The sequence below is a fragment of the Neomonachus schauinslandi genome, chromosome X (genome assembly GCF_002201575.2).
Source record: "Neomonachus schauinslandi chromosome X, ASM220157v2, whole genome shotgun sequence".
Lineage (NCBI taxonomy): Eukaryota > Metazoa > Chordata > Mammalia > Carnivora > Phocidae > Neomonachus > Neomonachus schauinslandi.
Genome location: NC_058419.1, coordinates 16,472,688 through 16,490,557, shown reverse-complemented (window position 1 = coordinate 16,490,557; position 17,870 = coordinate 16,472,688). Strand labels below are relative to the sequence as shown.

The 17,870-nt window shown below is 37.5% G+C and overlaps 1 protein-coding gene across 1 annotated transcript in view; it reads left to right on the top strand.

The window, feature by feature from the left end:
- The window catches only part of PABIR3 (PABIR family member 3), a 38,707-nt gene extending 32,978 nt beyond the window's left edge, over positions 1-5,729 (top strand). The window contains exons 8-10 of the mRNA XM_044911920.1: positions 84-172; positions 775-836; positions 5,604-5,729. Of these exons, the coding sequence (XP_044767855.1) occupies positions 84-172; positions 775-836; positions 5,604-5,704 (252 nt within the window). The 3' untranslated portion in view covers positions 5,705-5,729. The remainder of the gene's footprint in view (positions 1-83; positions 173-774; positions 837-5,603) is intronic.
- Positions 5,730-17,870: the final 12,141 nt, after the last annotated feature.

Here is a 17,870-nt window from a genome sequence, read left to right as displayed (position 1 = left end):
CCCCCCGCCCACCCTAGAAAACCACTGATCTGCTTTCTGAGAAGAGTGGTGGTTTAAAAACCTCTGTTCTAATTTGGTTTTAGCAATGTTTTCCTCCATCGTTACAAACTTGCGTGAGTTGCACCACTATGCCTCCAAGCCCTTTTCCCAGTCCTACGCGACAATTTACAATGTAAGTTGATGTTGTATGAAAATATACCAAATTGCTTATAAAATGAGAATTTTAGAAACTTACAAGAAATAATAGCTCCAGGTTCTATGACAACCAAAGAAGTCGTGTGTTTTTAGCTAAATTAAAATGCCATTGTTTTGATTTATTATTTTGTATATTGAAAAGAATTGAGTGACTAAGAACATGTGAGAACATGCGGACACACGAAGAATCAGTAATTCATTAGCCCTGTTGAACATATGCTTCCTCTCCAAGCTTGATGATAAGGATCAGAGCTAATTCGTAAACTGTAAACAACTGTACCTGGTCATTTACCCATGATTTTCACCCTGATTCAAGGCAAGTCACAAGTAGAACTGTAGGTCTTTCTAGCTTTTCTCCCCGCCACAATCTCAGAGAATCCTGAATCCTTACAAATTACAAGACAGTTTGCTATCCTGAAGCATTCCTGTTTTTAACCCAGATTTAGAGGAGAGCAATAAAACAATGTGATACTACACAGTCCTTTTTTAGTGTATGTCCTTAGATCTATTATAATGAAATAGTCATAGCTGAATTTGTTCGAATTTTTTCTTGTAATGATTGTCATAATTTTATTTTAGAAGAAGTCAAAACCCCACCAACATTATTAGACCAAGTATCTGTGGACCATTAAAAAGAAAAGGTACTTTTATCTACCAGCAAAAATAAATATAACTTCGAATTATTTTTATAAAATATCATATAAAATCAAGTGTTATAAGAAATTAATTTTCAAGGATTTTTTATTTAAAATATATTTGATAAGTTACTAGAGGCCTTTCGTTTTACTCAAACAAAACTATGTAAAGATAATTTTAAAAGCTGTAAAGTGCCATATAAATGTGAATTGAGAAATTTAATTCCAGTTTAGTCAACTATTATGATTTTCATTATATAATTCACCAAGCTAGCTGCCTTAAATGCTTTCTGAAACAAGGTGGGGGATGAATGAATGAGCAAACAGAATGAATCCCGACCCCTACCCTGCCTGCCGCTGTACCTACTTGTTGACTTCACATGAATAAGTTGACACAAATCAGATCCACTTACTGCACTAAAAATATATGCTATGTTTCATGCTATGTTAATTTTGGTTAAATATATGGAAAATGACCCACCCAGTAATAAAAAGGCAGAAGAAAAAAACAGAAGTTGTTTTTTGTTGTTGTTGTTGTTTGTTTTGTTTCTTTTAACTCCCACAGCCCTGGATCCCATTTCTCAACCCTGCCTCATAAGCTAGGTTGTTCTTCCTTTTTTGTTAATACCACTACTGGGTTTATAATAGGGAGGGGAAATGGATAAATAGGAAAGGAGGTTAAACTTTTAAAATGCGTATTTGTGAAAAATCCATTAAGATAGGAAAGAAGAAGGAGAAGAAAAAAAGAGGAGGAAAAGGGGGAAGAAAAGGAGAAGGGGAAGGAGGAGAGCGAAACTATAGGGAAAGAAATTGAAATTTAAATGTACTTCAGTCTTGCTTGTATTTTGGATTACTTAATGGCAATTGTCCTAACAACACATCTAACTCAGCATGTACTTATTATATTCTAAGACTAAGACTAGATCAATTCCGGAAAACACTCTTTCAAACTAAGCACTTTGTTTTATGATGATGGATCAATGACCTAGCTTAGGGGTCTTTTGCCTGTGCTGTGAAGTTAGGGGCTAATGTTGACAAAACATTTAAATATATTAAGTTTAAGAGCTGTTAGAAAGTTGGGGTCATTTGAGTATTTAAAATAAAATATGCTGGGGCGCCTGGGTGGCGCAGTCGTTAAGTGGCTGCCTTGGGCTCAGGTCATGATCCCAGAGTCCTGGGATCGAGTCCCACGTCAGGCTCCCTGCTCAGCGGGAAGCCTGCTTCTCCCTCTCCCACTCCCCCTGCTTGTGTTCCTGCTCTTGCTGTCTCTGTCTCTGTCAAATAAATAAGTAAAATCTTAAAAAAATAAGATAAAATATGCTTAGGGGCACCTGGCTGGCTCAATTGGTGGAGCATGTGACTGATCTCAGGGTTGTGAGTTCAAGCCCCATGTTGGGTGTAGAGATTACTTAAAAATAAAATCTTAAAAAAAATAAATCAATAAAATAAAATAAGCTTCGGGGCGCCTGGGTGGCTCAGTCGTTAAGCGTCTGCCTTCGGCTCAGGTCATGATCCCAGGGTCCCGGGATCGAGCCCCGCATCGGGCTCCCTGGTCGGCGGGAAGCCTGCTTCTCCCTCTCCCACTCCCCCTGCTTGTGTTCCCTCTCTCGCTGTGTCTCTCTCTGTCAAATAAATAAATAAAATCTTTTAAAAATAATAATAATAATAATAAAATACGCTTAAATTGAAGAGAGTGTTTTACTAAATTAAAATAATTCTCCTTTTGGGGAGCCTGGGTGGCTCAGTTGAGCGTCTAACTCTTGATTTTGGCTCAGGTCACAATCTCAGGGTCGTGAGATAGAACACCTTGTTGGGCTCCACGCTCAGCACAGAGTTTGCTTCTCTCTCTCTTTCCCTCTCACTCTGCCCCTCCCCCCATTCGCATGCTTTCTGTCTCTAAAGTAAATAAATCTTGGGACACCTGAGAAGCTCAGTCGGTTAGGCATCTGCCTTTGGCTCGGGTTGCGATCCCAGGGTCCTGGGATTGAGTCCCACATCCAGCTCCTCACTTGGTGGTGAGCCTGCTTCTCCCTTTCCCTTTGCCTACCACTCCCCCTGCTTGTGCTCTCTCTGACAAATAGATGAAAGCTTTAAATAAATAAATAAATAAATAAATAAGTCTTTTAAAAAATAAATAAAAATAATTCTCCCTCTAAGACATTTACACATAAAATGTTTTATGACATTGAAAATTCCTGGAATTTTCTTAGAATTTATGATTTAAAAAATTGTTTTTATATTATAATTTTCACACAATACATTTGGTTTCTGCCCAGTATCTTGGTGGATGTGGCATGTCTCACACAAGCCTCTCATACTTGGTTTTCAGTTCCTCTGGAGGATGACTGCCTCCTTTCTTTGAGGTATCCCTAAGAACTCCAAAGCAAATTCTATATGTACTACATAGTCTGTATTTTAAGTCAGACCCTTCCAAACACAGCCGATACAAGTTTGGTCAAAATTCTTGTGGAATTTTAGATATAGTAACAGATTAAACAGAAATTTAATTTTATTTATCTATTTGGGAATATGAATATCCATTTGGGAAACAACAAATGATGTCTTATTTGGAGCCTATTAATACAAATGAAATGTGGGGAAAGAAGGTATAAAAAAATCCAAAGAGGTCTTGGGTGGGGGAGAAAAAAGAATGAGGACTATATAAAATGGGAAAGAGTATGAGATAGCAGTTAAAATCTCCAAGCATATGAAGGTGCATTGTATGGTGATAAGCTACACCTACTTCCACTAGAAATAAGCAAGAGCAAATAAGACTTCAAGTGGGAATTCTGAGAAATCTGCAGAAATCAGATAGCTATAAAGAGTGTTTTACAAGTAATAATGGTTTCAGCAAAGATAATTTTTATATGATGAATTTGTCTTGGTATGTCTGGCTTTTAATTTAAACCCAAAAAGAAAGGTGAATAGTTTTTCCGTAATGATGTAATTGTAATCTGGCATGGGACAGGATGCCCAGACCTCTTTTGAGCTTTATGAGCCATGATTATACTCCTAAGGAAGGTTTGTGGAATCTCTATTTCTAGCGATATATATATCACTTATTATATTATATTATATATATCGCTCGAAATGAGATTATATTTATTTAATTTAAAGATTTTATTTATTTCTTTAAGAGAGAAAGTGTGTGAGCAGGGGAGGAGCAGAGGGAGAGGGAGGCAATCTCAGCAGACTCTGTGCCTAGCACAGAGCCCCTTGTGGGGCTCGATCCCAGGACCCTAAAGTCACGACCCAAAGTCACAACCTTTCTTCTGATACTACTCAACAGTCTGAGATGAATGTGTGGTGAGTATTAACATGAGGTTTTAAGAGTCCAACACTTAACTGACTAAGCCACCCAGGTGCCCCAGGATGTATATATATATATTTTTTCATTTTTATATGTATATATAGCTAAAATTTTTAATTTTTTTTAATTTTTAATTTTTAATTTTTTTTAAGATTTTATTTATTTATTTGAGAGAGAGAATGAGATAGAGAGAGCATGAGAGGGGGGAGGGTCAGAGGGAGAAGCAGACTCCCTGCTGAGCAGGGAGCCCGATGCGGGACTCGATCCCGGGACTCCGGGATCATGACCTGAGCCGAAGGCAGTCGCTTAACCGACTGAGCCACCCAGGCGCCCAAAATTTTTAATTTTTAAAAAGATTTTATTTATTTATTTATTTGAGAGAGAGAGAGAGCAGCAGAGGGAGAGGGAGAAGGAGAAGCAGGCACGGAGCCAGACTCAGGGCTCTATCCCAGGACCCTGGGATCATGACCTGAGTTGAAGGCAGACGCTTAGCCAACTGAGCTACCCAGGTGCCCCATTTCATTTTTTTTTTTAAGATTTTTAAAATTTATTTTATTTTATTTTATTTATTTGAGAGAGGGAGAGAGAGAGCTCAAGCAGGAGCCCGATGCGGGGCTTGATCTCAGGACCCTCAAGATCATGACCTGAGCTGAAGGCAGACACTTAATCGACTGAGCCACCCAAATAGGTGCCCCTATTTTATTTTATTTTTAAGTAAACTCTACACCCAACATTGGGCTTAAACTCACGACCAAGAGTCACATGCTCGACTGACTGAGCCGGCCAGGGGCCCCTATTCCTAGGGATCTTTTTTGATGAGTAGATGGCCTTAGTGTTTTACCATTCAAATTCCACCCTATGAGTTATGGGCTTGAACATCAGTTTTCTCTCGTCCAGACATGGTTATCACATGATGGTGTAATAATGTGCAGATTGTAGCATTTACTTTGATGTAAAGATTACAGCAATGCAGTTTTTTGAGATTAGGTGTGTCTCCTTAATCTTTAAAAATATATTTATTTTGTTCATTGTATGCTATAAAAGAATTGATCTATTTAGTTCATTGTATATGTTTGGCAAAATAAAGATAGCAACAGCCTAAACATTTAAAATAAGGAATGAGATTAAATTATGGTATGGCCATACTACATAGCTCTATAAAATCGCGTTGTAGAATTTAGTTAATAATATGAGAAAATTATAATCATTAAAAACAAAAAATAGGTTACATGTTGGTATTATATATGATACAAATCAAATTTTGTTTAAAAACAATCATGTGTACACACACATATTTAGGAATTACTGAAAAGTGGTTATCTCTGGGTAATGGGGACATAAAACTTTTTCCTTTGTTTTTATGTATCTTATAAATTATTTGCAATGAACAAGTTTTACTTTTACAATTAAAAGCAAAAGCATGTTAGATAAAACATCTACTTTGATCTGCTTTTTTGTCATAGGTGAAATGACATTTGAAGATCAGCCAAAGAAACTTTTCCAAGGCACAACCAACATGCTTTCTTCTGATACTACTCAACAGTCTGATATGAATGTGTGGTGAGTATTAACATGAGGTTTTAAACATTCATTGGCCATTTTTCACTTGCTTTTTAAATCTGTTCTTAGTATTGTATATATTCAGAAGTATTATTAAATATTTTTAGAAGTTATAAAACTAATATCCCAAATGAATGCTATTAGCTTTAGTTCTTCTCCCTAACATTTATGTGTGACGTTAATATATGCTGGATACATTTTTAGAAGTGGGGTCTTGGCATTTGATTAAGAGGTATTAGAGAAGGGGCTCCTGGACAGCTCGTCAGTTAAGCAGCCAGCTCTTGGTTTCGGCTCAGGGCATGATCTCAGGGTCATGGTCTCAGGGTTGTGAGATCGAGCCCCTTGTTGCAGGGGGTTGATGGTTGCTCTGAGCTCAGCACAGAGTCTGCTTGAGATTCCCCTTCCCTCTGCCTCCCCTTCTGCTCCTCCTCTCTCTCTGTCTCTCAAATACATAAAATCTTAAAAAAAAGAGGTATTAGAGAAATATATAAAAATGCAAGCTTGGAAAAAAGTCATCTTCTGCCCATCTTTTCTTCCTTGGATTTTTGTGTGCTTTGTTAGGCTGAGCGTATTATTGAAAGGCGTGCCAAGAAAGCATGTTTTAATAATCAAGATGGGAAATGCAGTGAATGGGTTTTTATTTAATGTTACTGTTGGCTCTGTTTTACTGCTCTTGTAACTAGTGCCAGTTCTTTGCTTCATATATTTTGTGTTCATTTGTAGACAAAGCAGAGTGCACAGAGATCTTTTGAATTCTGTTCTCAACGAATGGCATTTTCTTCTCCTAGTCTATCTTTAGATATTCTTGATGGAAACAATAGTGGTACGGGATCTTCTTGAATTCATCAGTTAGAATCAGCACTGTCACATTCTCCCATATCATCTTCTGATTCTCGTTCTCCATGTATTGTAGTAGATGAACTTTCAACCAAGTGATTCACCCATCCCAAGACTTTCTCACCAGTGGAGAAACACATGTTTGCTTCTCTCTCCCTGCCCCCGCACACACACAAGTTAGAGCAACTATTTCTTATTACCTTATTTTCTCAATTTCCTAAAATTCTGTTTATCTACGGAATTTGCATATCTAATTGCTTTGTATGCCCTTAAAACCAATGTAGTGATACTTTCAAAGATGTTTTCCAAATAAGAACTATATTGAAGATACAATCATGTCTTCAAGCTGCTAAAGTGTAGAAACATGCTGCACCTTGGTTTTTTAAAAACATAATTGAGAGCTCTATTTATTTATATGAATAAGTAGATAAAATTATAAGTCCTGATGAAATATAATTGTTCCATTGATCAACAAGTAAAATAATTTTTTAGGTTATATGCTGAGTGCCCATGCTAGTTCTTTTTTTTTTTTTTTTTAAGATTTTATTTATTCATGAGAGAGAGAGAGAGAGAGGCAGAGGGAGGAGCAGGCTCCCCAAGGAGCAGGGAGCCCGATGCGAGGCTCGATCCCAGGACCCCGGGACCACGACCTGAGCCGAAGGCAGACGCTTAACGACTGAGCCACCCAGGCGCCCCCCATGCTAGTTCTTAATGATATTTTCAATAATTGCTAGTTTCCTCTTGGTAAGGAAAAATCACCTATCTTAGAGCAGTTTTTAAAACTAAGCTAGTTATACTATGCTGATACAAGGATTGCCTATTTTGCACATGAATCCTTGGATGTTTAATTTGTTGGGAAGGAATAGGTAGGGGAAACAAGATGAAGAAAGGTAATTGAATAGCATGAAAATAATACGTAATTGGGCTTCACTCAATTTGTACTTAACCTGATTATCCCTGATCAATTTTGTATCCTAATTCAGTATGGAAAAAAGACAATGTTGATAAATTGTGGTCTTTTACATTTCTATGAATTACTTTTTATTCATCATCATGACTGCTGATTTGATTAAATAAGGCTTAATATGTTAGAGTTTTTCTGCAAGAATCATATACTTCCAGTTGTTCCCTAAGGACTACAAATGTTTGTTTAAACTTCAATTTTCTATTCAAAAGTCTTAAGGGTTTTCTGAATAAGAAAAATTATTTGTTAAAAATTTAAAATCTAAAGTGAGTGCTTTAAGTAATTGAGGATGGCATTAGCATTTTGAAAAAATAGAAATGTATCCTCATGAAGTTCAGAATTGGTTTAAATTTCCTCAGCTAATGAAATAGGAATGGTTATCTAAAATATTCATAAAAAGTTTTTCCTTGTCATTAGAAATAATCAGAATGACGAAAATCAGATATAGGTATTCCCCACATGGGAAAAAGACTGTTACATCAAGAATTGTTTGCCAGGGGCACCTGGGTGGCTCAGTCGGTTAAGCGTCTGCCTTCGGCTCAGGTCATGATCCCGGGGTCCTAGGATCAAGCCCCATGTCGGGCTCCCTGCTCCTGGTGAAGCTCCCTCTCTCTCAAATAAGTAAATAAAATCTTAAAAAAAAAAAAAAGAATTGTTTGACAGTGGCCCCACTGAAATTGATTAGCATGGCTAGATATGTGGGAGAAGATTTTGTTCACCTATGAATAAATGAATATTTATGAGATGACTGGGATCATGATAGTCCCTGGAAACTGGGACAGGATTCTACAAATTGGTCAAGGACAAGTAAACTATCAATATTGCCTTTGTAACTCAGCTCCTATACTTGCCAGACCCTTAGTGGACCAATTGTGAACATATACGGGGGCCCTCATGGGCTGAGGTGTGACTGCAGTGATGTTCCTTGCTGAAATTGTACATCATTGACAAACAGTGTCCTCATGTATAACTGACACTTGAGCAAAAGAAAAAAAAAAAAGGTTTGTGAAATATTCAGGTACAAAGACCAAGGTTGGAGAAAGTGAACAGTGGGAGTAGGACTACTACTCAGTTGTATAAAGAGCTTTTATTTTATTTATTTATTTATTTTTTAAAGGTTTTACTTAGTTATTTGTCATAGAGAGAGAGGGTACAAGCAGGGGGAGCGGCAGGCAGAGGGAGAAGCAGACTCCCCGCTGAGCAAGGAGCCCGATGTGGGACTTGATCCCAGGACCCTGGGATCATGACCTGAGCCGAAGGCAGACGCTTAACTGACTGAGCCACCCAGGCGTCCCATAAAGAGCTTTTAATCAATAAATCTTGGTAATACTGACAATCTGAACACACCTCTTTCAACTCAGACAATTCCTTTCATTCTATTCAATTAGTTTTTATTGTTTTAGTTGTACTCCAGGATGCCACACTTACTATAATATGCTCAGAATCAAGAACTTCGTAGTTGGTTTTCCGGTCTGTTGCCTTTTGAGCTTTTGTATTGGGAAGATCTGTTTCTTATATGATTTTTCATTTCTTAAGTGGTTTTCAGACCATAGTAGTTCTAACTTTTACATGATATTTTTTGTGGTCGATTTTTTCTTTTTTGTTGTTGTTGTTGTTTCAAGTTTTTATTTAAATTCTAGTAACATACAGTGTAATATTAATTTCAGGAGTAGAATTTAGTGATTCATCACTTATATATAACACCCAGTGCTCATCACAACACCTGCCCTCCTTAATGCCCATCATCCATTTAGCCCATCCCCCACCCACCTCCCCTCCATCAATCCTCAGTTTGTTCTCTATAGTTAAGAGTCTGTTTTATGGGTTTGTCTCTCTTTCTCTCTCTCTCTCTCTTTCCCTTAATGTTCATCTGTTTTGTTTCTTAAATTCTACATATGAGTGAAATCATATGGTGTTTGTCTTTCTCTGATTAACTTATTTCACTTAGCATAATATACTCAAGCTCCATCCATGTCATTGCAAATGGCTGAGTAATATTCCATTATATATATATATAATACACACACACACACACACACACACACACACACACACTACATCTTCTTTATCCATCCAGCTCTTCCTATAGTTTGGCTATTGTTGATAATGCTGCTATAAACATCGGGGTGCATGTGTCCCTTCGAATCAGTATTTTTGTATCCTTTGGGTAAATACCTAGTAGTGCAATTGCTGGGCAGGGAAATACAAATCAAAACTACAATGAGAGTGGCTGATTATTTTTAGTTATGGTAAGACTATATTTTGTCATCCTAAACATGCCAAGGAATTGTCATGTCAGTTTTCATAGTAAAAGACACGTATTAGTTTCCTAGGGCTGCCATAACAAAGTACCACAAACTGGGTAGCCTAAACAAAATAGATTATCTTACGGTTCTGGGGGCTAAAAGTCCAAGATCAAGGTGTCATCAGAGTTGATTCCTTCTGGAGGCTCTGAGGGAGAATTTGTTAATGTCTCTCTCTAGCTTCTGGTAGATGCCAGAAATCCTTACCTTGCAGACATATCACTCCAGTCTCTGTCTCTCTCATTGTATGGATTTCTCCCTGTGTTCCTGTGTTTTCATGTGGTTATTATAAAGACACCAGTCACTGGATTTAGGGCCCAAGCTAATCTGGTATGACTTCATCTTAGCTTGACTACATCTGCAAAGACCCCATTTCCATCTAAGGTCACATTTGCAGATACCGGGTGTTAGGACTTCAACATCACCTTTTGAGGTACACAATTTAATCCACAACAGAATACTTCTGGGATTTTTATTTTGCTTGTTTCATTTTTCTTAAGTTAGTTTTTTAAATCATCTATCTTATAACCCATTTTAAACAAGAGGTGACCGTATTGAACATAACATTGGTATATCTCCTTATATATTATACATATATGCTTATTTATATATATATATATATGTATGCTTATGTACAGATATACTAGTTTTCACATTGTCAATAAAAGGATAAATGAAAGTGGAAGTATGGTTTTAAAATATTTTCAAAGCATCATTTTTAAGCCTTAATATGTATTCGTGTTCAATCAAATATTCCTATTTTACTTATAAGGTTATAAAAGAGCAGCACTCCATGGGACGCCTGGGTAGCTCATTCAGTTCAGTGTCTGCCTTCAGCTCAGGTTATGATCCCAGGGTCCTGGGATCGAGCCCCACCTCGGACTCCCTGCTCAGTAGGGGGTCTGCTTCTCCCTCTGCCTGCCGCTCCAGCTGCTTGTGCTCTCTCTCTCTCTCTCTTACTCTCTCTCTCTGACAAAGAAATAAATAAAATCTTTGAAAAAAAAAGAGCAGCACTCCAGATTCATCCTAACATGAAGACTCACTGCAGTAATAAGTAAGATTCTCAGGTCAGGGGAAAAAAATATGGTTCTGAAGATTTATAATGACTAAATCAACCAATCAAGCTTGTAATTTCAAGTATATTCAATTAAGTATTTAATGAATACTTTCTCTGTACAGGAAACTATACTTAAAATTGTAGGATATAGGAAGATGAGTGAAATACCATCCCTCTCTTCAAGCAGGATAAGTACAAAAATAATACTGATAGCAGCAGTCTAAGATGACTACAGATATGCATATGAAAGTACCTCTGAACTATGAAAGTAGGAGAGGAAGACAATGTTGGAATGATAGGATTTTTAGAAGACTTCTAGTCTGCCTTTCTTTTTTTTTAATTTTTTTAAATTTTATTTTATTATGTTATGTTAGTCACCATACATTGCATCATTAGTTTTTGATGTAGTGATCCACGATCCATTGTTTTCGTATAACACCCAGTGCTCCATGCAGAATGTGCCCTCCTCAATACCCACCACCAGGCTGACCCATCCTCCCACCCCCCTCCCCTCTAGAACCCTCAGTTTGTTTCTCAGAGTCCATCGTCTCTCATGGTTCGTCTCCCCCTCTGATCTCCACCCCCCTTCATTTTTCCCTTCCTACTATTTTTTTTTTAACATATAATGTATATTAACATAAGAATTAAAAAAACCATATAATGTATTATTTGTTTCAGAGAGTCTACCTTTCAATGCAGAAATCCTTTTAAGAATTCCAGGCAAATGATCTTTTAGCCTTAGTTTGAAATCTTGTAGTAATGAACTGACTTTTGTCACACAACAGTTCATTCTGCTGTTGGACAACCCTCACTATCAGAAAGCTCTTACATTAAAAGAGGGGATGGGGTGAGAATTTGTATCTAGGTGGCCTGTTTCATTGGCTCTTTAGAACTGAGGCAAATCAAATGAGCTATTAAAAGCAGATGAGTTAAGATTCTAATTCTGCATTAATCTTTGTCCCTGCTCCTTGAATTGTTACTACTCCCACTACAGGACATATTTAATCTCATCTCCTAAATGAATTTTTAAAATTCACCTAGAAGCAACTATATATAAATATCCATGATGAAAATGCATGTATGATACTTTGGATATCTGTGGAGAAAACTAATTACAATTTCTCAAGTGTTTTTAAATATTTTAGATCTTTAAAAGTTGAGCTTGAAAAATCTATCATATAGGTAGACTTCACTGTCAGATAGTTGAAACTATGCATTTAGAAAAGGCCAAAGAACAGTAAGTACTGCGGCAAAAATGTAGCTTTGTTTCCCTTAAGTTCCATGATATCTCAGATTTCTTCCAATGTGGTTCTTAACCCAAGAGTAAATGAGATTGCTTTTTATAAATGTCTATAATGTATGGGTGGAGAGCGTCATCTGTCATATTGGAATCTTGGAAACTTGCTCAACTTTCTTAATAGTGGGAGACTTAATGACCATGGCTTCTCAGAAGAAACGCATTAAATTAATGCAGTTATTAATTGAATCCTGTAAATTGACCAGTAAGATATATATATATATGAATATGATTGGAGAGCTCTGGGGCATCAGTGACAGCAAACTGGTAACATAACTTCTTATATCAGCCTTTTACGGGAATGCCCAGACTACATTATGTGTGCAGGAGTCAGGAGACCTGACTTAGGGCTCCAGCTCTGTCACTCGCTGTCTATGACTTCCAACAGGTCACTTCACCAATCTGGGCTTCAGATTTCCAATACGTAAAATAGAGTTGAACTAGGTATTTATAAGATCCTTTCTGCCTCTTAAAATTTTATTGATTCTGTAAAAGCATCTGCCTTCATCTTTGCTCCTGTAACAGTGAAAGTCACGATGGCATTAAGCTTCAGAAGGCTTTAAGAAAATATTTAGGAAATTAGAGAGCTTTATGCCTAGTATTTTTATTCTTTCTGGCAACAAGAAACTCATTTTGTTCAGCCTCATCAATAGTTTCCTCTCTTCTATGAATTATGCATGCTTTATGATGAAATGTAGAAAGCTAATTTCCCCCTGGTTTCTTGTTTTGTGTGGATAAATGATCCTCTCGGGATTTCCATATTAATAACAAGTTCCCACTGACAAAGCACTCACCATAAAATTTTCTTTCTAGTAACTACAGCTTGAGACAAAACAAAATAAAGATACACTTGGTATGTTTGCTTCAGAGAAGCAAAAGAGACAGGGCAAAAAAGCTACATCAACTACAAAAACTCATGCACAATTCACATTCGGAAGTGCTTAACTAGTACTAAAACACAGACTACCAGCAGAGTAGTTTTTCTTTTTGCTTGACAATCATTATATGGCTCTAAGAAAAACCCTCTAACTTCAGTTTAGTTGATTTCATGGCCTGGCTCTTGTGCTTGGTAACTCTCCACTGAACACAAAAAAGGACACACTTGAAAGTCGCAAACAGCTGGTTTGTGACTTTGTGCTGAGGAAGGAAATATTTTGAAATTGCATTATCCCTTGGAGGAACCTAATTATAGTTTCCGTTTCTAGCCCCACTCTTATGGGGGGGGAGGGTTAGTTTGCTTGCTTAACTAGACTTATATTAAACTCTGCAGTGGTTTACATTGAGTCCTATTCTTAGATAATCTTTTCATAAGTGTGAAGCCTTTGGAAAGGAAGGTGCTGGGCGCCTGGGTGGCTCAGTTGGTTAAGCAACTACCTTCGGCTCAGGTCATGATTCTGGGCTCCTGGGATGGAGTCCCAAATCGGGCTTCCCTTGCTCAGTGGGGAGCCTGCTTCTCCCTCTCCCTCTGCCTGCCCCTCTCCCTGCTTGTGCTCTCTCTCTCTCTGTCAAATAAAATCTTTAAAAAAAAAAAAAAGAAAGGCTAGCATTTGGGGCTACAAGGCAAGTTCAGCTAAAACTCTCTTAAACTTTAATTGGAATACATTCCCATGCCACATTGATTAGCAGAGATTTAAAATTTGATTGTAGTTTACATGGCTGTTGAGAGTTGGGTGAAACTGGTGTTTGAATTCCCTGTGGTGGGTTCTTAATGTCCTTTCTGGAGGAAGTTTGGTAGTATGTATTACAAGCCTTCAAAATGTGCACATCTTTCGATACAGCAATTCTTCTAGAAATTTTTCTTAGGGAAAAATATGGGATAGGTTGAAAAGGATGTTTACTGTAATGTTATTTGTAGTTGTGAAAAATGTAATGTTTTCAACAGATGGTGCTGGAGCAACTGAATATCCACATGCCAGGTAATGAGGTTGGACTCTTACCTCACAGTGTATGCAAAAATTAACTCAAAATAGATCAATGACCTAAATATTAAGAGCTAAAACCATTAAATTCTTAGGGAAAGAACAGGGGTAAATCTTTATGGCCTTGGATTTGGCAATGGATTCTTAGATATATCACTAAAAACATGAGCAACAAAAGAAGAAAACAGATAAGTGGAACTTTATCAAAATTAAGAACTTTTGTGCATGAAAGGACATTAACAAGACAGTGAAAAAGATAACCTGTAGAGTGACAAAAAATATTTGTGAATCATATCTGATGAGTTTAATCTAGAATATGTAAAGAAGTCTTATAACTCAGCCACAAAAAGACGACCCAGCTAAAATATGGGCAAATGACTTTATGAATAGACATGTCTCCAACGAAGATATGCATATGGCCAATAAGCACATGAAAAGATGTTCCACACCTTTAGTCATTACGGAAATGCAAATCAAAACCACAGAGAGAGAGATCACTTCATACCCACTAGGTTGGCTAGAATCAAAAAGATAGTAACAAGTATTGGTGCAGATGTGGAGAAATAGAGGACTCTTGTACGTTGCTGTTTGGAATGTAAAATAATGCAGTGACTGTGGAAAACCTTTTGGCAGTTCCTCAAAATATTAAACATTAAACATATAAAACATATTAAACGTCCACAAAATATTAAACTCTATGATAACATAGAGTTGTCATAAGATCCAGCAATTCCACTCCTTGAAAACTAGCCCTCAGACAGATACTTGTATGCTAATATTCCTTGTGGCATTATTCACCAAAGCCAAAAGGTGGCAACAACCCAAGCGTCCATCACCAGATGAATGGATGAAAATGTGTTTGATACGTACAATGGGATGTCGTTGAGCTATAAAAAGGAATGACATTCTGGTACATACTATCACATGGATGAAATTTGAAAACATTATGCTAAGTGAAATAAGCCAGACGCAAAAGGACAAATATTGCATGATTCTGCTTACATGAGAGATTTAAAATAGACAAATTCATAGAGATAGAAAGTAGATTACAGGTTATCAGGAGCTGGTGGGAGGGGGAATGGAGAGTTATTCTTAATGCATATTAAGTTTCTGCTGGGGATGATGAAAAAGTTTTGGAACTAGATAGTGGGAATGGTTGCACATCGTTAATATAATCAATGCCACAGAATCGCATACTTAAAAGTGGTTAAAATGGCAAGTTCTATGTAAAAAACAAAAAACCTAGAATTTAACACTAACGGATCAGTTAAGCCATCATTTCTCAGGGTGTTTTATAAAATGTGAATAAATAAGTGTCCTGAAGAATGAAAGAAGGGGAAGGCCATGGGGAGTCTATGGTCAAGTAAGTTTAGGAAAATCATTTAAAATCATTTCTTTACCATTGTGAAAGCCTAACGAAAGAGATACAGTATGAAGCATTTTTAAACTGTTTAAGTTCTTGTTTTTGAGGGTCATCTTGTGAGATTTATGTTATGTAGACCCTTTGGAAAACATTGGGTTAAACAAATTACAGTACCTTCATTCCATGGAAATCTGTGCACCCATTAAGAATGATGACATGGTCATATATCACTTGACATGGAAGGATGTTTATACTATATTGTAAAGTAAAAAAGCAGTGTGATTAATGGGATTTCATTTTGTTTTTAAAAAGTATACGTATATATTTTATATGGATATATAACAGAAAAAAAGTTTGTAAGGCTGTATGCCAAAATGCTTAAGTCTCTGGGTGGTGGGAAGATGGATGATTCTGTTTTCATTTGTTTTTCTCTTTACTTGTCTGTATTTTCATATTTTTCCACATGGAATACTGGTTACTTGTATAATTGAGAAATAATAGAAGTTAAATATATTTTAGAAACCTATCTGCAGTTATTAATTATATGAGGGAGGGGATGAGAGGATCAGGATTCCCTTACCACTTATTGGACTATTCACTTACTTCTATTTGAACTTTCACTGAAGGAGAGTCAAAGGGCCTTTCAACTATTGGGAAGTTCTACTCATTCAAAAATGCTTCCTGATAATGAACTGAAATCTACCTTCCATCATTTGGTCCTAATTTGTCATAGGGAATACCACAAAATAAACAAAATCCAGCTCCTAATAACAAGGATTGGTGAGGATATGGAGAAATAGGACCCTTGTACATTGCTGGTTAGAATGTAAAATAATGTGGTGACTGTGGAAAACATTTTGGCAGTTCCTCAAAGTATTAAACATAGAATTATTATATGATCCATGAATTCCACTGCTTGAAAACCAGGACTCAAACAGATACTTGTATGCTAATGTTCCTTGCAGCATTATTCACAATAGCCAAAAGGTGGCAATAACCCAAGTGTCCATCACCAGATATTGGCAAGAGCGACCATCTTTCTCCTCTAGGTTTCCATTCTAGTCTTTATGAGATGGTTTCTAGACCTTGTTACCATCCTAGCCATTGGCCTCTGAATGTTTTCCAGTTTGTCAATATCCTTCAAGTGTGGTACCCAGAAATGACCACAACACTCCACACGTTTCTTTTCCCATCTCATTATCAGTTCCTTAAAAACTGTGATATTCAGGGGCGCCTGGGTGGCTCAGTTGGTTAAGCGACTGCCTTCGGCTCAGGTCATGATCCCGGAGTCCTGGGATCGAGTCCCACACCGGGCTCCCGGCTGGGCGGGGAGCCTGCTTCTCTCTCTGACCCTCCCCTCTCTCATGCTGTTTCTCTCTCTCTCAAATAAAATTAAAAAATCTTTAAAAAAAAAACCTGTGATATTCAATTTCTCTAATTAAAAAAGTAATTTCGGAATACTTCCCAGTTCAGTGTGACTGTCCTTGAAATCCTATCATAAGATTATATATGAGAGATACTCAATTAGCTATTTTCCCATCTTTTAATTTCTAAGCTATATAGATGAATAAAATATTCCAGATCAGTTCCTTATCCAGTCTTCTGCATTTATTAAAAAGTTTAGTAGAACTTTTTATCAAGCACTAAAAGGAGCATGAGAAGAGATTTCATACTGATGGGGAGGGCAAGAAAGTCCCTGCAGTCTGGCCAAGGAATGTGAAGAACCTCTTGTCCTATACCATTTTCTACTCTTTTTCCCAGTCATTGGTCCCAGTTTTTGGACAAGGTCCAGCTGCATCCAGAGTGACTGGCCTCTCTCTCAAGAGGCACCTAACAAGACGACAGTGGCATGCCGGGGTTCATGGTGATGTAGAATATCATTTCTTGTCCTTAATCTGATCCCAGTTCCCCTGACCAACCTAGTTTATACATTGGTCTTCTTTCCAGCCTAATGACTCCTTTGCCTTTTATCCCTTTTGCCATGCCTCCCACCTGGTAGGCACTATTTAAAAGATCCTAGTAAACTGTATATACCAGCTCCAAATAGCATCAGCCCAATGCCTTCCACCATGCATCTGTGCCTGTGTGCTCAGTCGTTTTGTTGGTTGGTTTTTTTTGGTGGTTTTTTTTTCACTGCTCCAGTCAGTGGAAGGCAAGCTTTATCGAGGCCACAGGGCCTTGAGGCTTGGGCAAGAGGCTGCCCTGCAGGCAAAGTAAGCCAGTGGAGGGGCCTCATTTGACCTTCATGCGACACAGCTTGTTGATGCAGCCTCACTTTTTCTTGGCAGCAGGTGACAGCACTGGGGTGCAGATGAGAATAACACTTCTAGCAGATCACCTTGTCACGGTTGTATTTCTGAGCCAGCCAGTGGAGGGAAAGCCCTATGATGCCACCCGACAGGCGAAGTACCAAGTGCAGGGTGGACTCTT